Source organism: Heptranchias perlo, chromosome 21, assembly GCF_035084215.1.
Source record: "Heptranchias perlo isolate sHepPer1 chromosome 21, sHepPer1.hap1, whole genome shotgun sequence".
In the NCBI taxonomy this organism is placed as follows: Eukaryota; Metazoa; Chordata; class Chondrichthyes; order Hexanchiformes; family Hexanchidae; genus Heptranchias; species Heptranchias perlo.
In genome coordinates, this window is record NC_090345.1 from 39,643,621 (window position 1) to 39,670,558 (window position 26,938).

General features: G+C 45.4%; 1 protein-coding gene and 1 long non-coding RNA gene across 7 annotated transcripts in view; one reads left to right on the forward strand and one right to left on the reverse strand.

Moving 5' to 3' along the window:
- The window catches only part of minpp1b (multiple inositol-polyphosphate phosphatase 1b), a 152,073-nt gene extending 137,035 nt beyond the window's left edge, over positions 1-15,038 (reverse strand). For all 6 annotated transcript variants that reach the window (XR_010966731.1, XR_010966730.1, XR_010966732.1 and 3 more), the window contains exons 1-2: positions 14,174-15,038; positions 633-730 (exon numbers count right to left, since the gene is read on the reverse strand). Coding sequence is in view for 1 of the 6 variants with exons in the window: in XM_068002551.1 (XP_067858652.1) it covers positions 633-730; positions 14,174-15,029 (954 nt within the window). In the remaining 5 variants the exon portion in view is untranslated. The remainder of the gene's footprint in view (positions 1-632; positions 731-14,173) is intronic.
- Positions 1-26,938, forward strand: part of LOC137340182 (uncharacterized) — a 69,549-nt gene that overhangs the window by 31,135 nt on the left and 11,476 nt on the right. Inside the window, exon 2 of the long non-coding RNA XR_010966734.1 lies at positions 22,025-22,289. This is a non-coding gene — a long non-coding RNA (uncharacterized lncRNA). The remainder of the gene's footprint in view (positions 1-22,024; positions 22,290-26,938) is intronic.

Genomic DNA, 26,938 nt, shown 5'->3' on the forward strand with positions numbered 1-26,938 from the left:
AAAGTAAGTGCAGGCGGGGGAGTGTTCAATATTGAGGATGTAAAAGATCCCATGACACTATTTTGAAGAGCAGGGGAGTTGTCCCCGGTGTCCTGGCCAATATCTATCCCTCAACCAACATCACTACAAAAACAGATTATCTGGTCATTATCACACTGCTGTTTGTGGGACCGTGCTGTGCACAAATTGGCTGCTGCATTTCCTACATTACAACAGTGACTGCCCTTCAAAAGTACTTAATTGGCTGTAAAGCGCTTTAGGACGTCCTGAGGTTATATAAATGCAAGTTCGTTCTTTTTTTCCAAATAGGGAAATGTGAAAATAACAAAAAAAAACTACTCATTATTTGTAGTTTTGACCCTTCCTCCAAGGAGACCCTTCATTTCAGGTTCTCCATAGGTGCCCAATCCTCCAGCTTCAGCAGAGTCTAGTCCCTATAGAACATTGAATGGATCCGAGGGTCACTGCTCATTTTCACCTCGTCTGTTAAGTAGTTGCGAGTCAGCAAGCTGCCTGCATTCACTGATAAATGAGGAGTTTAAAGAAGGTTTTTTTTTGCTAACGTCAATTTCGAAGGGCGCATATGCAAAGTTTCACTCAGAAATATTGATAGTTTTACTTTCTATTTTTACCTCCACATCGTCCTTATCCAAAAGGTCACACCAGGGGGAAACTACGCCTTTAAGAATGAACTCATAGATGCAGAGGTAAAATGTCGCTTCCACCATATCTGCAATACAAAAGACAAGAATACCTGAATCACGATTCTCCACAGATAAATCAAACTCTAATTGTACTGGTGCTGTGAAAACAGATTATAGTTCAGTCAAACTTTACCAAGGATAAGTCAGACTAGTTGGTTTCTTTTTACTAAATGACAATTTTGTACACACAAAACCTAAAGTTCAGCAAGGAGAACATTAAACAAAATGTCTCTTTTTCTAATTAATCTGACTGAATATGCAGATCAGCTTTAATTCCAAAGCTATGCCCAATAGGAAGTCAATTAGTTAATTTGAGCCTTTCTAAAGTCAAGTTTGGTGAAATGCTTGTGCCAGCACACAGATGTCACTTCCCTCCCACACTCCCTCGCCAAGCAGTTTGTCACATTGCATGGCCAAAGAAACCAGAATGTGAACCCAAGTTTAGCACCCAGTGGTCCACGCTGCACACTGCATTTGACAGCAAATCCGCAGAATGGACACAAGGGGGCACAATTTTCAGCTTCAGTTCTATTCCAGTTGGCACTGCTTTAAGACTCGCCAGAAAACCAAGCACTGACAGTGCTCAATTTTCGTGTCGAACCTTATTTGTATAATGATTCACAATTCCAGGTGGAAACGCCACTCATGGGAGATCAAAACTGAGTGTGTCAAATTTAAAGGGATGGGAACAATTAAAGGGGAGTGTCACAAGGGGGCAAAAATTTATAAAGCTTCTGGAGGGCATTATAGGGCATCTCAACCCATCAGCAACCTCTGCTAGTGCTTAAGGGGCGTGGGATTAAGAAATTGCAGGCCAGGATGAAGAGAAAGGGACCCATTGATGTAGGCATGAGTCTGTTGAAATGTGACAGTGCAGCACAGCACTTGGCCTCCTCTTTGATGGCTGCTGCACAAGATTCTTGCAAGGAGGGTTTTCCTGGGTGCAGCACCATTCCCATGGGTCAGTACTGCAGCAAGAAGGTGCAGTCAAGTTTCAATTCACCGCTGACCATTAGTTTTACATGTTCAGGCTCCGTGCAGGCCTGAACAACTAATGGTCAGCGGTGAATTGAAACTTGACTGCACCTTCACCATAGTAGCCACTGGTGTACTTGCAGCCTATGGCAAATCTCAGCATCTTCCCCTCTGTTGATCGAGATTGTGAAATGGCCAGTTACTACAGTCATTCCCAGGTGGATTTGCCAGGGCCCACAAAAATGGTTAGTGAAATACTGGCAGGTGCAATCAAACAGGCAACACTGGCAGCTGATCACCTTGACTTGCCTGCTTTCATTCAATGCTGTGTGAAGCATGACATGCTGTGATGGGGGGGTGGGGGGGGCGAAGGGGTGCTTCTGAAGAAATTTCCAGCATAAGAGTTGGATAGGCATTGACATCTCATCGTGATGCCAGAGGTCTTTTGGCACAGCTGTCATAGGGAAGAGGAGTCTCCACCAAAGTGAGGTTTGCTACCTCTCCCTGCAGATGCCGGGGTGCGTGTGCGGGCCGAGGGCCCAGAGCAACTCTCGGGTAGCCTGAGCTGCCTGGCATCCTTCCGTGGTCCCCTTTGCCTTCGAACACATTACTCAAAGGGTTCCTGATGGCAAACCCTGTGGTGTCAATGAAGGGAGCTCGGGGCAAAATAAATAAATAACCGCCCCCGGAACTAAGGCTCATGATAAGCATAAATACCAGCTGGAACCAAAAAAAAACTAGAAAAAGAGCCTTTAAAAGGCCTAAAGCATTTACCATGAATGTGTATCTGCCCTCATACCTGCAGGTCCACTCGAGGGTTTATCCCCGCCAGGTTTCACTTGTGTGCTGGAGACTTGAAGGTCGATTTTAACCCCTGATGGGAGCCATTAGCGCAGGGCCGGGAAAGCTGGCAAATCATCTCTGCGGCGTGAGGCCCAGGGGATGTTAACTCCCAGGTCTCATTTGCATGGCCCAGTCAGTCTCCTGCCCGAACCCAGTGGCCAGCGAGATTCCAAGTGACAGGAAACCGGCGCCAGGGACCCGAAGGGACGGCCGCCGGCACTCAGGCTAGTGGTTGGGAGGGGGAGGGAATCTCAGGGCAGGAGAGGCCAGAGGTTTCCTTGTGGGGCCTGAAGGAGCCCTCCTGCTCCTTCCTGGCCCATAAGAAAAAAAAGGAAATTAATTTACCATTCTGGGCCCCTTCTGGCCCAGCCTCCTCTTGCCGCCGGGTTGGCCTGACGAGAACGCCACATGGGTTAAAATTCCAGTTGGGCCCCAGTGAGGTCATTAGAACCTGATCTCATATTTAAAGAAGAACCTCGCTGCCTTCAGCGGTTGTCCCTCTCGTCTGCTCAAAAGAGCAGGTTAAGAAGGCAGCGGGTTCGGTGCAGGTAAGTCGCTGTGGCCATTTTAACTGCTCACCCGTTCGGTTTCTGCCATGCGGGCAGGGTTAAAATCGGTCCTTTAGTTTCGAGCACAACCCTTGGCGCTTACCAATGCTTTCCTTTCATCTGTGCAAAGTAACATAGCCCACTTGACCTAGTGACTTTTCACATGTGCACGGATACCTGTACAACATAGACAGAGGCTGAGGCATCTTACGTCAATCAATACCTACGATTTAATGGATGGTCGACTCATAAATCAATGGCAACTAGGATGAGCAACACAAATGTCCCGAAAGAATTATAAAATAAAATGTAAATGAAATAATTAGTAAATGGAAAACAGGGACTATTTGAAAATGAATGCAAAATTCTCATTAAATAAATGAGCATTTCACAAGCATAAGTTAAAGTCTCACTGACTGAACTCAGCTTATTCAGTAAATATGTCAGTGATCAAGCTAAAGACCATAAGTATCTTTTAGTTTATTTGTCGAATAATGTCTGTTCATAATCGGTTCTATCAAAATGTATAAAGTGGTGTAAAATCTGATGCAAAAGTCACTTCTCCATGCATGGTCACATATTGTGTACATACAAGGAAGTGAATAGTATGACCATGAACTATGAGCAGATTTTGTTGTCTATCGGAGTCCTGCTGCAGCCTAAACAGCTGATCATCAAAGTAAAGCAAATTCACTGAAGCAATAGACCACATGACTGACATGAAGTACAAATATGTCATCCTTTACTGATAAAGATCCAGGCCTCACAGATCTAACGTGTTGTAATACAATTTACCAAACCCTTTACAAAGTTGCTTAAGATGGAAGTAACTTTGTCCTTCCATGTTCAAATTTTCTTAATTTTTTAACTTGCTTTAAACAAGATTCATTTTGCTCTGCCTTCCATATTGGAATTGCAGAATAAAGAAAGAACGTGCATTTATATAGTGCCTTTCATGACCTCCTCAACAACAAAAACTTGCATTTATATAGCATCTTTAACATAGTAAAACATCCCAAAACGCTTCACAGGAGCGTTATCAAACAAAATTTGACACCAAGCCACATAAGGAGATATTAGGACAGGTGACCAAAAGCTTGGTAGGTTTTAAAGAGGCGAGAGAGAGATAGAGAAGTGGAGAGGTTTAGGGAGGGAATTCCAGAGGTTAGGGCCGAAGCAGCTGAAGGCACGGCTACCAATGGTGGAAGGATTAAAATTGGGGATACACAAGAAGCCAGAATTGGAGGAGGGCAGAGATGTTGGAGAGTTATAGGGCTGGAGGAGGTTACAGAGATAGGGAGGGGACGAGGTCATGGAGGGATTTGAAAACAAGGATGAGAATTTTAAAATCGAGGCATTGCCGGACCAGGAGCCAATGTAGATCAGTGACCTCAGGATGTGCCAAAGTGCTTTAGAGCCAATGAAGTACTTTTGAAATGTAGTCACTCTTGTAATGTAGGGAATTTTATTTATTTGGTCTTTTCCCCTCCTTTTTCCTCAGATTATAAAAGATTGTTTTATCTTCCCTTTATTTCTCGGGGATCTCTACTGCCTGCTTTAACTGTTGGTGTGGTGCTGTACCAGGGAGTGTTTTCCCTACTGTCGAGTCTTCAGTGACTAGCACTTTGAACAGATGGCCATTTGCCACACTCTGGGCCTGACTAACTCAGGCCACAGGTGCAGATATTCATGACCCAGGCTGCAGGCAGACCCTACATTTTTTGTTGCTGGGGAAAAAAAGACAAAAAGTACAGTTTGCAGCTCTGCTGCATTTAGAAATTACTGGCAGGGAATACAAATTCAGAAGGTGTGACATTTATTTTGTAAGGGACTCTGAGAACATCCCTCTCACCACACAGAAAATGTCTAATTTTAGATTTTGGACATCCTATTCAAGTCTGCTATCATTCTTTCAAGCCAAAGATTTTTTTTGGAAAATAAAAAATGAAAATAAAAGCAAAAATAAAAACAGAAAATGCTGGAAGCACTCAGCAGGTCAGGCGGTTCCTCTCTCCACAGATGCTGAGTTAACATTTCAGGTCGATGACCTATCGTTAGAACTGAAAATCGAAGTAGTTGCAGGGATTTCAATATAACTTTGCAGCATCCAGTTTCTATCATTGTGAATCCAACCTCAGGTACATCAATGCTAATTTGCGAACAGAATCCTTTTACAACAAAACCCCTACTATAATCTCAATCAACAGTGCCTCCAACATTCACAAGAAAAAACTGGCTCATTATCGCATCTGTCCCTATTCTGGACTCCATTCCAGACTAGAGGTAGGTGAGAAATTAAGGGATTGATAACCTGGATTAAAGGTATGCTGATTTAACTATTCAAAAATTTTATTTTTGAGTGGTTCGAAGAGAGATAAGGATGTGTCAATATAATTGAAACAAAACCCTGGAACTGTGTTCTGATGGAGTCTCAGCAAAACATTAATCTGTCTTTTCCTCTTTTAAATGTTGATCAGCTGCTGTGCATTTCAAGCATTTTCTGTTCTTAAAATCTTAAAACACATGAAGCTAGAAAGTACTGTTGCCAGCAATAGCATTCGAGTGGTATTCCTCTGTCTAGGTATTTTAACCATGATGTGGAGATGCCGGTGATGGACTGGGGTTGACAATTGTAAACAATTTTACAACACCAAGTTATATTCCAACAAATTTATTTTAAATTCCACAAGCTTTTGAAGGCTTCCTCCTTCGTCAGGTGAACGGTGTGGAAATGAAATTTTCGAATCCTTCGCATTTGAAAATCACAGAACAATGCCTGGTGATTACTGCCCGTTGCCAAGGCAATCACAGTGAGCAGACAGAAAAGTGTCACCTAAAAGGCCACCGAATATACAAACCCCCAAAACAAAAAAAGAGAGAGAGAGAGAGAGAGAGAAGGAAGACAGTCAATGACCCGTTATATTAAAAACAGATAACATTTGTTCGCTGGTGGGGTTACGTGTAGTGTGACATGAACCTAGTAAGAACGGGATATGATGCTCGACTCATCGATCGACAGTTCCGACGGGCCACAGCGAAAAATCACGTAGACCTCCTCAGAAGACTAACACGGGACGCAACCAACAGAGTACCCTTCGTCGTCCAGTACTTCCCCGGAGCGGAGAAACTACGCCATGTTCTCCGCAGCCTTCAACATGTCATCAATGACGACGAACACCTCGCTATGGCCATCCCCACACCTCCACTACTCGCCTTTAAACAGCCACCCAACCTCAAACAAACCATCGTTCGCAGCAAATTACCCAGCTTTCAGGAGAACAGCGTCCACGACACCACACAACCCTGCCACGGTAACCTCTGCAAGACATGCCAGATCATCGACACAGATACCACCATCACACGAGAGGACACTACCCACCAGGTGCACGGTTCATACTCCTGTGACTCGGCCAACGTTGTCTACCTCATACGTTGCAGGAAAGGATGCCCCAGAGCATGGTACATTGGCGAGGCCATGCAGACGCTGCGACAACGGATGAACGGACACCGCGCAATAATCGCCAAACAGGAGGGTTCTCTCCCTGTCGGGGAACACTTCAGCAGTCATGGACATTCAGCCACCGACCTTCGGGTAAGCATACTCCAAGGCGGCCTTCGAGACACACGACAACGCAAAATCGTCGAGCAGAAATTGATAGCCAAGTTCCGCACCCATGAGGACGGCCTCAACCGGGATCTTGGGTTCATGTCACACTACACGTAACCCCACCAGCGAACAAATGTTATCTGTTTTTAATATAACGGGTCATTGACTGTCTTCCTTCTCTCTCTCTCTCTCTTTTTTTGGGGGGGTTTGTATATTCGGTGGCCTTTTAGGTGACACCTTTCTGTCTGCTCACTGTGATTGCCTTGGCAACGGGCAGTAATCACCAGGCATTGTTCTGTGATTTTCAAATGCGAAGGATTCGAAAATTTCATTTCCACACCGTTCACCTGACGAAGGAGGAAGCCTCCGAAAGCTTGTGGAATTTAAAATAAATTTGTTGGACTATAACTTGGTGTTGTAAAATTGTTTACAATAGGTATTTTAATGAAGACATTAACCCATAACAGAGGAAATTCATGCAAATATATTAAGCCTTCATCTGCTATCAATTCCACCAGTAATTTCTAGTTTATATCACTTTTTTGACCCTGTCAGAAAGGTTCCTTGTACCAGAAATAAAATCATTACAAATATGAGTCAATAAAAAAAAACCAAAGTGCACAAACTCATTGTTTGCAGGAAGAGATACAGGGGAACTGAACCCTGTGCTCTCAGTTGGGCCCGGCTGACTGCCTCCAGCCTGGGGCTTGCAATCCATCATAGTCTTATTTGATTATTGATGTCACTCCTTGCCTTTTTGTTGTGAATGTTGACCATTCTAGCATGGACAGTGTGAGGTCTCCCCCACCCCCCATTAAAGGATGGTAATAAAGGGGACCTGCACCAGCAGTGCCTAAACAAACTGAAAGCAGCTTTCAAAGTTACAGGGCCTAAATGAATGGTGGACTCATAAGCAAACAGGACAATGGCTCACAACAATATCACGATCATACATTCTAAATATGGGAGTCTTAGTGCAATTTATTTTTTTAAAAAGTAAAACCCATTACCACTCCAGTCATGCTCCCCCATTTTATTTCCAAACCCTGGAAATTCCACAAGTGCAGTGACAACAATGCTCAAAGAAAGTCAGTTAATGCAGGGGACATCCTCCTTTTCCCAAAAAACAATTGCAACCGACCTTGATGACAAGAAACCTTTACATAAGATAGTCGCAGGGCAGCTCCAGGAAGGATAATGAAAAGTGTAAAAAAGCTGCAATTCAGCATTTTATTTGTAATATAACTGCTTTTTGGACAAATCCCAAATAAACACACCTGTAACCATGGCTCGCAGAAGCTTTCAGCTCAATTTAAAACTTTTCCGTTACAGAGGTTCACCCGCATTGGTGGAAAAGTCATGCCTGATTGACTATTTCAAATAGGCTGCGATCCCATCTTCCCGTTGATATCTGATTTGATTGGCCATCTCCAAGCCCAGTAGAAAAGGCTGATTTTCCGTGTGAAATGTGAACAAACTGTCAACATGGGTTGAAACACCAACTGCCAACTTCAAATGTCGATGGTCGGCACATAAAAATGTCAAAAGCTTAAAACCTTGGTGCCTTATTGAAACATTCAAACTTGCTATCTCACAATATTTGCGAAGTGCCAGCATCTTGGGATTAATGAGCTGATTTAATTGTCCACTCCCATGGAGTCGCAGAAACCTGCACTGAGTTTAGGTGTCAGCCTTGGCTCGGTGGTAGCACTCTCCCCTCTGAGGCAGGAGGTTGTGGGTTCAAGATCCACTCTAGGAACATGAGCACAAAATCTAAGCCGACAGTCACAGAGCAGCACTGAGGGAGCGCTGCACTGTCACAGTGGCTGTCTTTTGGATGAGACGTTAAACCGAGGCCCCAACTGCCCTCTCACATGGACGTAAAAGATCTCATGGCACTATTTCAAAGAAGAGCAAGGGAGTTCTGGCCAATATTTATCCCTCAACCAACACCTAAAAACAGATTATATGGTGATGTATCTCATTGCTGTTTGTGGGACCTTGCTGTGTGCAATTTGGCTCCTGTGTTTCCTACATTACAACAGTGTCTACCCTTCAAAAGTACTCCATTGGCTGTAAAGCGCTTTGGGGCATCCTGAGGTCATGAAAGGCACTATATAAATGCAAGCCTTTCTTTCTTACTGTAGGACAAGTCGTCAAACTATCCTGCGCTTGCTCTAAAATCAAATCAGAAAGGTAAAAAACACTAAGGCTATTATGCAAGCAATCAACAGGGTGAGTCCAGGGTAAGTTTGTGACTTGCAGCTTGTCCCGGTCTTATTTCTACGTTAGGAAGTGGAACATGGTAGAGCCGTGTTACACAGGCTGAAGCAACTCATTGAGCTTCCTTTAATCCTGTGCATGGAACAGGTTCTTGAGCTCAATACAGCAGAGGAATACAACCCATTTTAAGAACATTGGACGAATAATCCAGGAGAACATAAATTCAAATCCCACCATGGCAGTCGGAGAATTTGAATTCAATTTTAAAAAACAACTGGAAATAAGAAGCTGGTATCAATAAAAGTGGCCGTGAAGCTGTCGTATTGTTGTAAACCAACTGGTTCACTAATGTCCTTTAGGGAAGGAAACCTGCCGACCTTACCCGGCCGACCAACATGGTCGACTCTTAACTGAAGTGACCTGGCAAGCCACACAGTTGTATCAAGCTGCTACGAAGAACAACAAGATAACTTTGTGGGGGGACCTTAGCTTCATGGATTGCAGCAGTTTAAGAAGGCGACCCACCACCACATTCTCAGGGCAATTAGGGATGGGCAATAAATGCCGGCCAATAAAGTGACGCTCACATCCCAAGAATTAGAATAGTCTTGATCATTGAGGTGCAGTGCATCTTCAGGGGGTTCTTTACCTTAGTGCTGAGAATGCATTCTACATATCCTGTGCTCAACTCTCAGCATTTGCCAAGCAAGAGGAGACCACAAAAAGGCATTCCAGCACAGGGCTAAATACTTCTGTGCACCTTCAAAACATTTTCATCATTCATCGCAAACATTGAGTACCTGTAAACAATAGAATTCAAATAAAATAAACGTATACACAGGACTAAAATATAATGATTAAAAAAGTAATATGTAAGACTATACTGTATATACAAAATCACGTTACACTCTGGACAGAGCAGTAAAGAATGTACAGGACTAAAAGGTGCTGTAGAAATTTTTTATTCGTTCATGGGATGTGGGCGTCGCTGGCAAAGCCAGCATTTATTGTCCATCCCTAATTGCCCTTGAGAAGGTGGTGGTGAGCCGCCTTCTTGAACCGCTGCAGTCCGTGTGGTGAAGGTTCTCCCACAGTGCTGTTAGGAAGGGAGTTCCAGGATTTTGACCCAGCGACGATGAAGGAACAGCGATATATTTCCAAGTCGGGATGGTGTGTGGCTTGGAGGGGAATGTGCAGGTGGTGTTGTTCCCATGTGCCTGCTGCTCTTGTCCTTCTAGGTGGTAGAGGTCGCGGGTTTGGGAGGTGCTGTTGAAGAAGCCTTGGCGAGTTGCTGCAGTGCATCCTGGGGATGGATTACACTGCAGCCACAGTGCGCCGGTGATGAAGGGAGTGAATGTTTAGGGTGGTGGATGGGGTGCCAACCTAGCGGGCTGCTTTGTGTGGATGGTGTTGAGCTTCTTGAGTGTTGTTGGAGCTGCACTCATCCAGGCAAGTGGAGAGTATTCCATCACACTCCTGACTTGTGCCTTGTAGATGGTGGAAAGGCTTTGGGGAGTCAGGAGGTGAGTCACTCACCACAGAATGCCCAGCCTTTGACCTGCTCTTGTAGCCACAGTATTTATGTGGCTGGTCCAGTTAAGTTTCTGATCAATGGTGACCCCCAGGATGTTGATGGTGGGGGATTCAGCGATGGTAATGTCGTTGAATGTCAAGGGGAGGTGGTTAGATTCTCTCTTGTTGGAGATGGTCATTGCCTGGCACTTGTCTGGCACGAATGTTACTTGCCACTTATCAGCCCAAGCCTGGATGTTGTCCAGGTCTTGCTGCATGCGGGCACGGACTGCTTCATTATCTGAGGGGTTGCGAATGGCACGGAACACTGTGCAACCATCAGCGAACATCCCCATTTCTGACCCTATGATGTAGGGAAGGTCATTGATGAAGCAGCTGAAGATATTTGGGCCTAGGGCACTGGCCTGAGGAACTCCTGCAGCAATGTCCTGGGGCTGAGATGATAGGCCTATCTGGCCAATCAGATGGCAGCTATCTGCCTGAGGGTCTCACTCCCGACTCCCTGTCTCTTTTGACTTTGTTAAATGGCACTTTGGATTAGTCCAAACTGTTGTTATTGTTCACATTAGAAAACTGGAATGTGCTCCTCTAGGTTTGCACAGTGCGTAGCTGAGCACACTGACCAGGGAGGCATGTACCATCTCTGGTTTTTGCTGAGTTAGCTGATCTCAGCCAGTGCAATTACCTCCACTTGACATCTCCCTTTGGTGCCCTGGCCAAGATTGAGAACATACCATATGAAAACCACAGATAAAAACACTGAGCCCTGCCATTCTATGATGCAATGCATTGATTAAAATCAATCTCTGACTGATCTAATTTAAACTACTATCAGCTTCACTTTCAATGTGCACAAGCAAGCCTTAAGCAATACAGCAAAAGGAGTCTGCCAAGTTCCCCGGAATCAGTTCCTTCACCTCCACTGGTTGTCCTATCATCGGATATAGCGAAGGAGAGAATTCAGGCAGACATATGGGGCCTGTTACGCTGTATCGAAAACTCTTTCGAGACAGAGGTGCGTATTTGGTTGAGAAGTTATAGAGACCGACGTGATCAACCACTACATGGGATACAATGTGTCGTCTCCTGCTGGGATCAGAGCCATGAGTGGGGGTTTGGGAGAGAGTGATACTGGTGGGTAGTAGGCAAGGAATATTCTGAAAGTTTGCTCGATTTCCTTTGGGGATCAGTACAGGTTTATGCAGAATCTTACCTCAGGAGATTAAAAGGATGGGGCAGTGTCCATCATAAGATAAACTCTGCATGGTCTGTGGAAGAAGTGGGCCCTCATGTCACTCCCCTCCCCTCCCCTCAGGGAGCAGCTGAGCCTACACTTGGCACTTCTCCTTTATGCATGGTTCAGAATGAGAACTGAGCAGAGTGGGGTCTCAACCTATGTTCACCCCTCGCTCCACAATTCTGAGCAGTAATGCATAGCATCACCCACCTCCTGTGCAAACAGTTAGCATGAGTGACTTACATAGATTTTCTTCACTAGTAGAACAAACACGGTACAACAATGTCATGTGCAATATTTATTTGTATGTGCACGGTTTTTCTTAGTCCACTTTCTTAGTTGCTGGAGTACTATGTAGCTGTACCTCATAGTACTGAAGTCATTGTGCAACTGTTTACCAGGATTTGGCCTTGATTGGAGGGCTGCTTGGTTCTATTTTATTTAGGTGGCCTTTTGTACAAGTTTTTGATGAGTCAGTTGTGCAGCACAAGTGAGTGCTTTTTGTACTGTTGACAAATCCATGCAGGCAGCCATGCTAAGGAAGTTGCCATGGTTACAGCTTGCCGGGAGTGAAAATTGATTTATTTTTAAACTCCAGGTTGCTCGTGGAAAAGTAGGCCTGGGTGCTTGTTATACATGCATTTAAAGGGGAAGTTAGAAAAGCACATGAGAGAGAAAGGAATGGAAGGATATGGTGATTGGGTTAAATAAAGAGGGGCGGGAGGAGGCTCATGTGGAGCATAAACACGGGCATAGACCAGTTGGGCCGAATGGCCTGTTTCTGTGCAGTAGACTCCATATAATTCTATGTAATACATCTCAGCAATATGAAATAAACTTCTTAAACTGTGAGATAATAAACATGGACTATATTCATATGCAAATTATATGTATTATAACATTTATATCTCAGTCAATACAAGGGCTTAGCCATTTAGCAGGAGATGTGCATCCAGAAGAAACAGCATAATTAATAATGCGATTATTTCTGCTTTTCATACATTACAATGTCCTTGATAGCACCGACACTCTAAGCTCAAAACACACCATCCAACTCACTTTGTCCTCTATTCATCCAAAGTACCGAAATCAAGACTGAACTGCATACTCTCCGATACCAACTCATTTTTTTCCCCCAAGGTGTTAAAAACTGTAGAACTCTGTATCCCTCTCCATCTTTCATTCCGCCAACATTTTAAAAGCTTTTAAAACCTGAGCTTAATAGCACTACTTCCTGATTTCCCTCTTATATTTTTCAACCTTGAAGGTGTTCTGCACCTCGATGTTTTGATTTTTAAAAAAATTGTTTCCCAAACATATATTGGTGAGGGGAAAAACACACACTGTGATTTTTTCCACTGAAGATCCGGCAGTTTCAACTCATTACGGATGGCTGGAAAATGATTGCCAAGTTCCAAAAGCCTTGCTTCGTGATCGGACTTGTGCTAAAACCCCACTAAATGCAGACACTCCTGTGGCTTGAGAAACGTACACGATAATCGACACATTCACAAGCTAAAATGTTCTCACAATTTAAACCAACAGATATTAAGGCACAGGAGGAAAATGTTTTGTTTAAAAAAAGGCTGGGTGCAGATTTTGACGACAGCATAATCAGACAGCAGGTGAACTTCAATGCACTATGAACCCCGAGTTATACGTTTGCATCAAGCAGTATATTCCAATGCATTTAATTGTACAAATGGATACAACAAAATTAACCACAGGAACACTGCTCTACGTGTTGGAGAATATGCAAGAAACACATGAGCAAGAAAGTCAGGAGTGTGTTAGTCAGGTTGACAAGTTGTTTAAACAATAGAATCTGTGTGGTGTTCTATTTATGGATCTGTGAACAAAAATTAAGAAAGCAAACAAAATAAAATGATACACCGACATGCGTAATCATACAAGCCGTGGCAGTTGCAACTGTGGCTCAGTTGTTTTTCTCGTATTGGTTTTCCTTTTGAGTTAACAGGATATTGAGGAGCCTATTGAAGATAGGCCTAAAGCCTGGGGCTGGATTTTTAATGTTCCCAATACTGTGTGGCTTGCAGTTGGTGTTGAGATTAAGAAGTTTACCATAGTGTGAGTTGTTCATTGTAATATGGAAATAGTGCTGTAATATAAATTGGCATTAGCATTTTCTTTTAAAGAATTCAGAAGGCACATAATGCAGATTTATAGCAGTGTGGATTGTGGGTAGTAGGGAAACCACTTGTCTGTTTTTGGGGTTGATTGTGGCTTGTTAATTTGTTTTCATTATTTGGATTCTTGTTTCTTTCACTTTATATGAGTATTTTGCCATTTTTCCCCCCTCAAAATTTAAATAAAGACTAACAGCAGCTTTGTAATACCTGACCCACCATAAGGCAGTTGAAAGTGGTCAGACAAAAATGAGGCATCACATTGGTGGCACCATACTGCTCCCGCGACGACCCTCATTGTACCAACTAAAGAGCCTGGAACGCATAGTTAAACCGGGTCAGTTACTAGTACTTACTGGTGGTTATATTCTCTGGTGAGATGCCAAGCTTCTTTGCCATGTTACTCATCACTCTTTCCATCTCTGGACCCTTCTTAAATATTTCCACTTGATGCATAGCTGTCTGATTGTTTTCCACCAGGTTTATGAACTTTTGGCAGTGGTCAAAGAATCGCAGTAGCCCGTCGTTAACCTCCCACTGACCGCCGGCCTGCTCACTCAGGTTCAGAGAGCTCTCCAGCCCTTGGATAAAAGACTTGGTGCTGTTGACGCACCTGTGTTTGGAACTGGTCAAAAACTTGACCCTGTTCTCTTTATAAGAGCGGGCGGCGAAGAGGGTGGGGAACCTGGCGGCCAATCGTTTGGCCAGCTTGACCATGTCGGAGACACCCTGCCGGTGGAGGTTGCCATCCATCCGCTCGTTGTACCACATGTGCCAGCCCGCAAGAGCCCGCACCAGGCTGTTGCCAGGGTCACCCTGCTTCCTGATCAGCTGGTGGATCTCCATCATGTGGGGCACGTTCTTCCTGGTCGGGTACCTGGTACCATGCCGGATCAGTGCGTTCACCTGCAATACGGTGCAGTTGGCAGGAGCCAGCCAGACACTGGGGTGCAGTGGGCTCCCGCTCAGCCCCTCGTACTTGGACTTGGTCCCGTAATGTTCAGCCCAGGCGGATCCTCCCGGAGAGGCGGCGCAGAACCTGATGCAAACCCACAGGATCAGCACCGAGCCCCGGCTCCCTCCTCCTCCTCCTGCACCCGGCCCCGCTCTGCTCATCCTCAGCCACGGAGCCCGCATCATTTCAGCTCCGAGCCGGTAAGAGGGGAACCCGGTCACAGCGCCGGCTCCAACACGGCAGCTCAGCTTCCGCATCCCTCCCCGGCCCCGGCACAGCCCCGCCCGGCTCCGCTCAGCTCAACACCGAATGGTCAGACAGCGCCCGGCTCCGCTCCACCGCAAACCACGGAGCAAATCCGGAGAGAGGCAGGAACAGCTCGGCACCGGGCTACACCGGGGTATACAGATAGACTGGGATATACAGTGACACTGGGATATACAGATAGACTGGGATATACAGTGACACCGGGGTATACAGATAGACTGGGATATACAGTGACACCGGGGTATACAGATAGACTGGGATATACAGTGACACTGGGGTATACAGATAGACTGGGATATACAGTGACACCAGGGTATACAGATAGACTGGGATATACAGTGACACTGGGGTATACAGATAGACTGGGATATACAGTGACACCGGGGTATACAGATAGACTGGGATATACAGTGACACTGGGGTATACAGATAGACTGGGATATACAGTGACACTGGGGTATACAGATAGACTGGGATATACAGTGACACTGGGGTATACAGATAGACTGGGATATACAGTGACACTGGGATATACAGATAGACTGGGATATACAGTGACACCGGGGTATACAGATAGACTGGGATATACAGTGACACTGGGGTATACAGATAGACTGGGATATGCAGTGACACTGGGGTATACAGATAGACTGGGATATACAGTGACACCGGGGTATACAGTGACTGGGATATACAGTGACACCGGGGTATACAGATAGACTGGGATATACAGTGACACCGGGGTATACAGATAGACTGGGATATACAGTGACACCGGGGTATACAGATAGACTGGGATATACAGTGACACCGGGGTATACAGATAGACTGGGATATACAGTGACACCGGGGTATACAGATAGACTGGGATATACAGTGACACCGGGGTATACAGATAGACTGGGATATACAGTGACACCGGGGTATACAGATAGACTGGGATATACAGTGACACCGGGGTATACAGATAGACTGGGATATACAGTGACACCGGGGTATACAGATAGACTGGGATATACAGTGACACCGGGGTATACAGATAGACTGGGATATACAGTGACACCGGGGTATACAGATAGACTGGGATATACAGTGACACCGGGGTATACACATAGACTGGGATATACAGTGACACCGGGGTATACAGATAGACTGGGATATACAGTGACACCGGGGTATACAGATAGACTGGGATATACAGTGACACCGGGGTATACAGATAGACTGGGATATACAGTGACACCGGGGTATACAGATAGACTGGGATATACAGTGACACCGGGGTATACAGATAGACTGGGATATACAGTGACACCGGGGTATACAGATAGACTGGGATATACAGTGACACCGGGGTATACAGATAGACTGGGATATACAGTGACACCGGGGTATACAGATAGACTGGGATATACAGTGACACCGGGGTATACAGATAGACTGGGATATACAGTGACACCGGGGTATACAGATAGACTGGGATATACAGTGACACCGGGGTATACAGATAGACTGGGATATACAGTGACACCGGGGTATACAGATAGACTGGGATATACAGTGACACCGGGGTATACAGATAGACTGGGATATACAGTGACACCGGGGTATACAGATAGACTGGGATATACAGTGACACTGGGATATACAGATAGACTGGGATATACAGTGACACCGGGCTACACTGGGGTATACAGTGACACCGGGCTACACTGGGGCATACAGATAGACTGGGATATACAGTGACACTGGGATATACAGTGACACCGGGCTACACTGGGGTATACAGATAGACTGGGATATACAGTGACACTGGGATATACAGATAGACTGGGATATACAGTGACACTGGGGTATACAGATAGACTGGGATATACAGTGACACTAGGATATACAAATAGACTGGGATATACAGTGACACCGGGCTACACTGGGGTATACAGATAGACTAGGATATACAGTGACACCGGGCTACACTGGGGTATACAGTGACACCGGGCTACACTGGGGCATACAGATAGACTGGGATATACAGTGACACTGGGGTATACAGATAGACTGGGATATACAAATAGACTGGGATATACAGTGACACCGGGCTACACTGGGGTATACAGATAGACTGTGATATACAGTGACACCGGGTTACACTGGGGTATACAGATAGACTGGGATATACAGTGACACTGGGGTATACAGATAGACTGGGATATACAGTGACACCGGGTTACACTGGGGTATACAGATAGACTGGGATATACAGTGACACTGGGATATACAAATAGACTGGGATATACAGTGACACCGGGCTACACTGGGGTATACAGATAGACTGGGATATAAGATAGACTGGGATATACAAATAGACTGGGATATACAGTGACACCGGGCTACACTGGGATATAAGATAGACTGGGATATACAGCGGCACTGGGCTACACTGGGATATACAGATAGACTGGGATATACAGTGACACCGAGCCACGCTGGGGTGTACAGATTGACTGAGATATACAGATAGACTGGGATATACAGTGACACCGGGCTACACTGGGGTATACAGATAGACTGGGATATACAGATAGACTGGGATATACAGTGACACCGGGCTACACTGGGATATACAGATAGACTGGGATATACAGTGGCACCAGGCTACACTGGGATACACAGAGCCACCGAGTTACACTGGAATATACAGTGCCACCGGGCTATACTGGGATATACAGCAACACCGGACTACACTGTGATATACAGTGGCACTGGGCTACACCGGGATATTCAGTGCCACCAGGTTACACTGGGATAAACAGAGCCACTGGGATACACAGAGCCACTGGGTGATACTGGGATAAACAGAGCCACTGGGATACACTGGGATAAACAGTGCCACCGGGTTACACTGGGATACACAGAGCCACTGGTTTACACTGGGATGCACAGAGCCACTGGGATAAATAGTGCCTCCGGGCTACACTGGGATAAACAGAGCCACCTGTTTATGCTGGAATATGCAGTGCCACCGGGCTACACTGGGATATACAGCGACGCTGGGCTACACTGGGATATACAGCAACGCTGGGCTACGCTGGGATATACAGCGACGCTGGGCTACGCTGGGATATACAGCAACACCAGGCTGCACTGGGATATACAGCGGCACCGGGCTACACTGGGATATACAGCGGCACCGGGCTACACTGGGATATACAGCGGCACCGGGCTACACTGGGATAAACAGAGCCTCCAGGTTAGACTGGGATAAACAGAGCCACCAGGTTACACTGGGATAAACAGAGCCACTGGGATACACAGAGCCACCGGGTGACACTGGGATAAACAGAGCCACTGGGATAAACAGTGCCACCGGGTTACACTGGGATATACAAAGCCACCAGTTTACATTTGGATATACAGTGCCACCAGGTTACATTGGGATAAACAGAGCTACTGGAATACACAGAGCCACCGGGTTACACTGGGATAAATAGTGCAACCGGGTTACACTGGGATTAACAGAGGCACCGGTTTACACTGAGATATACAGTGCCACCATGTTACACTGGGATAAACAGTGCCACCGGGCTACACCGGGATATACTGCGCCTCTGGGCTACACTGGGATATACAGTGACACCAGGCTACACTGGGATATAGCGTGCCACCGGGCTGCACTGGGATATAGCGTGCCACCGGGCTGCACTGGGATATACAATGACACTGACTACAGAGATCAATACACTGCCACCAAGTTCAGTGGCATAAAGAGTGCCACTGGTTACACTGGAATACACAGTGCTATTAATTTCACTGGTATATATAGTGTACTAATTACACTGATATACATAGTGTACTATATAAATTGGTATATATAGTGCACTGATGTGCAGTGTAGTGAATTGAGCAGTGGGTGAGGCTAATAGTGCAGTTGGTAGGATACGCCACTTGACAGTTGAACTCTCTCACCTTGATCACTCGTGTCAAATCATTGAACTTCTTCCTGCACTGCATCCATGTTCTTGGAGCTATGCTCCTGACATTGACCTCCACTGCTACTTCCTCCCATTGCCTCTTGAGCATATGTATGGGGGGCCTTCTGCCACCCTGCAGATACAGGATGTCCCTCCTTCTCTCTATCTCTTGCACCAAGACCTCCAGTGCATTATCAGAGAACCTTGGTGCATGCTCTCTCTCAGGTTCAGCCATTCTTCAAAGTATTAGAGCACTGAATCACTTCACAAAGGATTCCTACCACTTCTAGTAGCTTCAATGCACCTCCCCTTTAAGAGATGCAGGCTGCCTTTAAGAAGCGTGAGCCACTCATGATATAGGGCTCCCTACTGATGTGCGCAGCCAATCAACACCACAGGTAGTGTTGGCTGCACACAGCAATCATTTAAAACAGCAGGCAGCACCAATTCAACGTGCTGCCTGCAGCGCAACGAACGAGCGTGGATTCATCCAGTTTAACCCCCCTTATGTTTAGGGATGTGCCCGTACTGCCCAATATCTCACTATACAATTTTGTAACCTTGTGATCTAAACTGAATGTTTGTGCCTTCCGCACAGAGGCCCTGCTCCAAGACTTTGAGCGTGTAATCCAAACTAACACTGCAGTGCAATACTCAGGGACTGTTGCATTGTAGCTTTTCAAGCTCTCCAAAGGTGGACCAAGCAATCACTTGGGGAGTTGAGGCCTGATATGAATTGATAAGTTGTCTTATTCCACTTAAAAGCAAACATATGGGACAGTAGTTATAATTGGACTCATTTAATTCAATTGGCACAACTTATCTTCATAATACAAAATAAAGAACACACACTTCCCCACATGAATGGGTCGTCTTACTTGACTTAAACAATTTGGGGCCGGAAATTGCTCCGAACAGTGAACCAGCAACTCGCCGCTCATTGGACTGAAAGCCGCCCACTAAGTCACCGCGTTCTTTTAGATGGCAACTTCATTGAACTGTGAGTTCAAAAAACTTCAGCATTCCTTCCTGGGCTGTGTGAGTGAGGAAAGGAGTGCTATGTTCCTCAACCAATCAGCTTGAAGCAAGCCACATTGTAAGAACCAGGAAGTGCAGTTCATTCACAAACCGTGCAAACTAACAACCAGGAAGTGCCAGACAAGGTTAGTAAATGTACAATAAAATGAGATAGAGAAAATGAAATAAAGAGAGGGTAAGACTGAAGGACTCATATAAACGAGACAGAAAAAAAAAGTTAAAAAGGTTTTTTAAAATTTTTTTATTCAAAATATTTTTTTACATGTCCAAAAACGATTAAAGTCAGGAATAATGAGACTCCACATTTAAAAAAGTTAATTTTTAGAGCCAGAGAGGTTGTTTGGTGGCCATTAATACTTAACACGCTGTTAAAACTTAGTTTAGTCCTAAAAAAACTTAGCGTATCTGTTTTGTGGTGATATTAGTTCGTTTCCAGCTAGTAAGTGCAGCAAGTTGGCGCTGGTCCATTGATTGCAGCTGCGAGGTCCCTTTAACGCAAAGCTGACAGATCATTAGTGAACCAGGAAGAGTAAGTTCCAGATTTCCGCATTTAACTGCGCATGTTCGGTTGCCGGGACTTGCCCTTTGATTTCACCATTAATAATGGTGAGCGCTGTTAGGCTCACCGTTACTTTAAAAGCATGATTTCAAATGGTCCTCCAGCATTTCTAAGTCCTCAGCCCTGGCCTTTGCTGGGTTTGACAGTCTTGCAACTTTCTGTTTCAAAAACCTGACTTACTGCCTGTGTCTTTAGTCTACTGTCAAATATGATCTTACTCCCTGTCGACATTCATTTTGCCCACCTTCTATCATTTCCCATTCATTTTCCTCCATCTGCCATCATGTCTTTCCTTGTTCAGTAGCAAAATTCTAATTAAACAACTTGTCCATACTTTCTATAGCACTTAAATTTGACTGAAAGTGTCAGTTTGGCTCAGTTAGTAGCATTCTTACCTCTGAAGCAAAGAAGCCCTGGTCCATGATTTTGAACATGTAACCTAAACTAACACTGCAGTGCAATACTCAGTGAATGTTAGATTGTCAGAGGTGCTATCTTTTGGATGAGATATTAAACCTTTCTACTCAGGTGGATGTTAAAGGTCTCCTGGCACTATTTGAAGAATAGTCTACTAGCCACCATTCCACATTGAACAGCACCCCCACCAGAAACAGATTATCAGGCTTACAGAGTGAGCAGATAAATGACAAATGAAATTCAATATAGCGAAGTAGGAAGAGATTAATTTTAGTAGGAGGAACTTCCACTTGTGGGTGAGTAAGGGGGAATAAATGTAAGATAGCAGCCAACAGATCAAATAAAGAATTTAGGAGGAATTTCTTTACACTGAAAGTGGTTAGAATGTAACGCACTGCCACAAAGAACGGTTGAAGCAGATAGCATTGATGCATTTAAGAAGAGGCTTGTTGTGTACATGAGGGAGCAGGGAACAGGGGGATACAGGGGTAGGGCCGGATGAGGTAATTAGAGTGGGAGGAGGCTCGTGTGCAGTACAAACACCGGTATAGACCAGTTGGGCCGAATGGCCTGTTTCTGTGCACTAGATTCCATATAATATGTAATATATGGTCATTTATTAATTTGTTATTTATGGATCCTTGCTGTTCTGCCTACATAACAGCACTTCAAAAGTAATCCATTGATTATCAAGCACTTTGGTCGTCCTGAGGATGTGAAAGGTGCTTATATAAATGCAAGTTCTTTCTTTACTCACTCACACTCACATTCACTCACACTCACATTCACTCACTCACATAACCAAATATTCCATTCCTTTGGCCATCTGTCTGACTTTCCTGTGGTAACATCAGTTTAATTTCTCTTAGAGTCTTCCACATTACAGTTACTGACGCTGAACTCACTGCTTTCACCAGTAAAATAATGTCATGAGTAACTCCTCCACCTTTTTGCATTGCCTTTCCACCATCGTGTGCTGCTCTCTTCCACTCTCCTCCAGCTCCGGACAAGCTGACAGCTCCTGTTGTGGATCAGGAAAGCAAAACATCAAACCTCATTGGCCGTTCTACAGTCTGAAGATGTGAGGTAAGCAACCCTGGCAATGGCATCTGGAAAACCGGGCAGTGGCTTAAAAACTTTTATTCTCCATCATTATCAATCAATGGTGTAATGCAACAATACATCGGATTAACTAAATGCAGGCAAGAGACAGCACAATGTTGTGTTTACACCACGGAACCACAACAACATGGCAGGGGCTAAAAGTAAGTACATTGATCTGTTATTTTGTTTAAAATAATATGTGTGTTCTGGATTCAGTCTTCTTATATTGCTTCAGCTAATGTGGCAGCCTCGCCCCTCCCCTCCCCCAAAGCAGATGACGGAATACTAAGCAATATTAGGGCACATTTTTATTTTGATTTGTAATGGAATATTTTGCTATTAAAAGAATGAGATATTGACAGAACTGAACTATGCTGAAGTCTTCAGATATCCAATCTATCAGGAGGTGCAAGAAGTTTGGGCACATATTGTACTTCAGAACAAGCGCACAGAAAAACCTAACAGCCTAAGGCCCTATTTTCCTCTGTGTGTAAAGTTTAACAAAAAAGTAGATGTAATGAAATAGGAGAGTAAGAGCAGTGGAAAGTTGCAATGGATAGTTCTTCTGCTTTTAAAACTACTTTGAGTCTTGCTTCCACACTGAAATGCGTTTATTTCTCAAGGGCTGGGGAGACCAGGAATAATTCCCCTGGATGGCAATCAAGGGCTGGAGTTTTCAGTAGTGTGGGACTGGTGGGTGCCCAAGTTGGGCCTGTAGTGAAGTGGGCACTCACTGGCCCCAATCACATGAGGCCCCCTCCCACTGACCCTGCATATTCTGGTGGGGTCGGTGCTGAAGGGCATCAGTGGGCAAAATCCCGGCATAATTATCCAGGTTACAGTCCATGGATTTTTGGACCATTATATAATCATGAGTTGTTGTTATATATAAACCCCAAAAGCCTGAATTAATTTCACTTCCTACCTGTAACCGTAGTTATATTTTTCCCTCTCCTTGTAAAGAGTCAATGATCATAGATTTGTGATCTCCTTTTCATGCCAATTTAGGGAAAGAAAACTCTGAGAAATTTCTTTCTGACTCCCAAAGACAATCAAGCAAACTCCAGGAGGCTATTCAGACTGATATCACTCATGACCGCGAACCCACCTACCTTTTATAACTCACCCAAATCGTTGATAAAGTTGTTGAACAGTAATGGATCTATCACTGGTCCCTGTGTGACTTGACCAGAGCTGCTACCGTTAATAACTACCCACTGTCTGAATGTATGCAACCAATTTGATATTCAACCTTTTTTTTTATTCGTTCATGGGATGTGGGCGATGCTGGCAAGGCCAACATTTATTGCCCATCACTAATTGCCCTTGACAAGGTGGTGGTGAGCCACCTTCATGAACCGCTGCAGTCCGTGTGGTGAAGGTTCTCCCACAGTGCTGTTAGGAAGGGAGTTCCAGGATTTTGACCCAGCGACGACGAAGGAACAGCGATATATTTCCAAGTCGGGATGGTATGTGACTTGGAGGGGAACGTGCAGGTGGTGTTGTTCCCATGTGCCTGCTGCCCTTGTCCTTCTAGGTGGTAAAGGTCGCGGGTTTGGGAGGTGCTGTCGAAGAAGCCTTGGCGAGTGGCTGAAGTGCATCCTGTAGATGGTACACACTGCAGCCGCGGTGCGCAGGTGGTGAAGGGAGTGAATGTTTAGGGTGGTGGATGGGGTGCCAATCAAGTGGGCTGCTTTGTCCTGGATGGTGTCGAGCTTCTTGAGTGTTGTTGGAGCTGCACTCATCCAGGCAAGTGGAGAGTATTCCATCACACTCCTGACTTGTGCCTTGTAGATAATGGAAAGGCTTTGGGGAGTCAGGAGGTGAGTCATTCACTGCAGAATACCCAGCCTCTGACCTGCTCTTGTAGCCACAGTATTTATGTGGCTGGTTCAGTTAAGTTTCTGGTCAATGTTGACCCCCAGGATGTTGATGGTGGGGGATTCAGTGATGGTAACGCCGTTGAATGTCAAGGGGAGATGGTCATTGCCTGGCACTTGTCTGGCGCAAATGTTACTTGCCACTTATCAGCCCAAGCCTGGATGTTGTCCAGGTCTTGCTGCGTGTGGGCACGGACTGCTTCATTATCTGAGGGGTTGTGAATGGAACTGAACACTGTGCAATCATCAGTGGTCATCCCCATTTCTGACCTTATGATGGAGGGAAGGTCATTGATGAAGCAGCTGAAGATGGTTGGGCCTGGGATACTGCCCTGAGGAACTCCTGCAGCAATGTCCTGGGGCTGAGATGACTGGCTTCCAACAATCACCACCATCTTCCTTTGTGCTAGGTATGACTCCAGCCACTGGAGAGTTTTCCCCCTGATTCCCATTGACTTGAATTTTACTAGGGCTCCTTGATGCCACGCTCGGTTGAGTGCTGCCTTGATGTCAAGGGCAGTCACTCTCACCTCACCTCTGGAATTCAGCTCTTTTGTCCATCTTTGGACCAAGGCTGTAATGAGGTCTGGAGCCAAGTGGTCCTGGCGGAACCCAAACTGAGCATCGGAGAGCAGGTTATTGGCGAGTAAGTGCCGCTTGATAGCACTGTCGACGACACCTTCCATCACTTTGCTGATGATTGAGAGTAGACTGATGGGATGGTAATTGGCCGGATAGGATTTGTCCTGCTTTTTGTGGACAGGACACACCTGGGCAATTTTCCACATTGTCGGGTAGATGCCAGCGTTGTAGCTGTACTGGAACAGTTTGGCTAAAGGCGCGGCTAGTTCTGGAGCACAAGTTTTCAGCACTACAGCAGGAAGCCCATCGCCTTTGTTGTATCCAGTGCACTCAGCCGTTTCTTGATATCACGTGGAGTGAATCGAATTGGCTGAAGACTTGGCTTCTGTGATGGTGGGGGTATCGGGAGGAGGCCGAGACGGATCATCCACTCAGCACTTCTGGCTGAAGATGGTTGCAAATGCTTCAGCCTTGTCTTTTACACTCACGTGCTGGACTCCACCATCATTGAGGATGGGGATGTTTACAGAGCCTCCTCCTCCCGTTAGTTGTTTAACAGTCCACCACCATTCATGACTGGATGTGGCAGGACTGCAGAGCTTTGATCTGATCCGTTGGTTGTGGAATCGCTTAGCTCTGTCTATAGCATGTTTCTTCCGCTGTTTAGCATGCATGTAATCTTGAGTTGTAGCTTCACCAGGTTGGCACCTCATTTTTAGGTACGCCTGGTGCTGCTCCTGGCATGCTCTTCAACACTCCTCATTGAACCAGGGTTGATCCCCTGGCTCGTTGGTAATGGTAGATTGAGAAATATGCCGGGCCATGAGGTTACAGATTGTGCTGGAATACAATCCTGCTGCTGCTGATGGCCCACAGCGTCTCATGGATGCCCAGTTTTGAGCTGCTACATCTGTTCTGAATCTATCCCATTTAGCACGGTGGTAGTTCCACACAACACGTTGGATGGTGTCCTCAGTGTGAAGATGGGACTTCGTCTCCACGAGGACTGTGTGGTGGTCACTCCTACCAACACTGCCATGGAGAGATGCACCTGCAACAGGTAAATTGGTGAGGACGATGTCAAGTAGGTTTTTCCCTTGTGTTGGTTCACTCACCACCTGCCGCAGGCCCAGTCTGGCATCTATGTCCTTCAGGACTCGGCCAGCTCGTGTTCAGTAGTGGTGCTACTGAGCCACTCTTGGTGATGGACATTGAAGTCCCCCACCCAGAGTACATTCTGTGCCCTTGCTATCCTCAGTGCTTCCTCTAAGTGGTGCTCAACTGGGCTTCTGATATCCACCAATTTTGTAACTTCCTCAAAATCTTCAATTTAGCTGGAGAGACAGGACTTTCTTTTCCATGTTGGAATTCCCTAAAACTTCTGCTCTTTCATAGAATCATAGCATCATTGAAATATATGGCACTGAAGGAGGCCATTCAGCTCATTGTGTCTGTGCCGGCCAAAAAAGAGCTACCCAGCCTAATCCCACTTTCCAGCTCTTGGTCTGTAGCTTTGTAGGTTACGGCACTTCAAGCGCATATCCAAATACTTTTTAAATGCGATGAGGGTTTCTGCCTCTACCACCCTTTCAGGCAGTGAGTTCCAGACCCCCACCACCCTCTGGGTGAAAAAAATTCTCCTCAACTCCCCTCTAATCCTTCTACCAATTACTTTAAATCTATGCCCTGTGGTTATTGACCTCTCTGCTAAAGGAAATAGGTCCTTCCTATCCACTCGATCTAGGCCCCTCATAATTTTATACACCTCACTGAAACCTCCCCTCAGCCCTCTCTGTTCCAAAGAGAACAACCTCAGCCTATCCAATCTTTCCTGATAGCTAAAATTCTCCAGTTCTGACAACATCCTTGTAAATCTCCTCTGTGCCCTCTCCTGTAATGTGGTGCCCAGAACTGTACGCTGTACTCTAGCTGTAGCCTAACCAGTGTTTTATACAGTTCTAGCATAACCTCCCTGCTCTTATATTCTATGCTTCGGCTAATAAAGGAAAGTACCCCATATGCCTTCCTATCCACCTTTTCTACCTGTCCTGCTACCTTCAGGGATCTGTGGACATGCACTCTGTTCCTTTACACCTCTCAGTGTACTCCCATTTATTGTGTATTCCCTTGCCTTATTTGCCCTCCCCAAATGCATCACCTTACACTTCTGCGGATTGAATTCCATTTGCCACTTTTCTGCCCACCTGACCAGCCCATTGATATTTTCCTGCAGTCTACAGCTTTCCTCCTCACTATCAACCACATGGTCAATTTTTGTATCATCTGCAAACTTCTTAATCATGCCCCCTATATTCAACTCTAAATCATTGATATATACCACAAAAAGC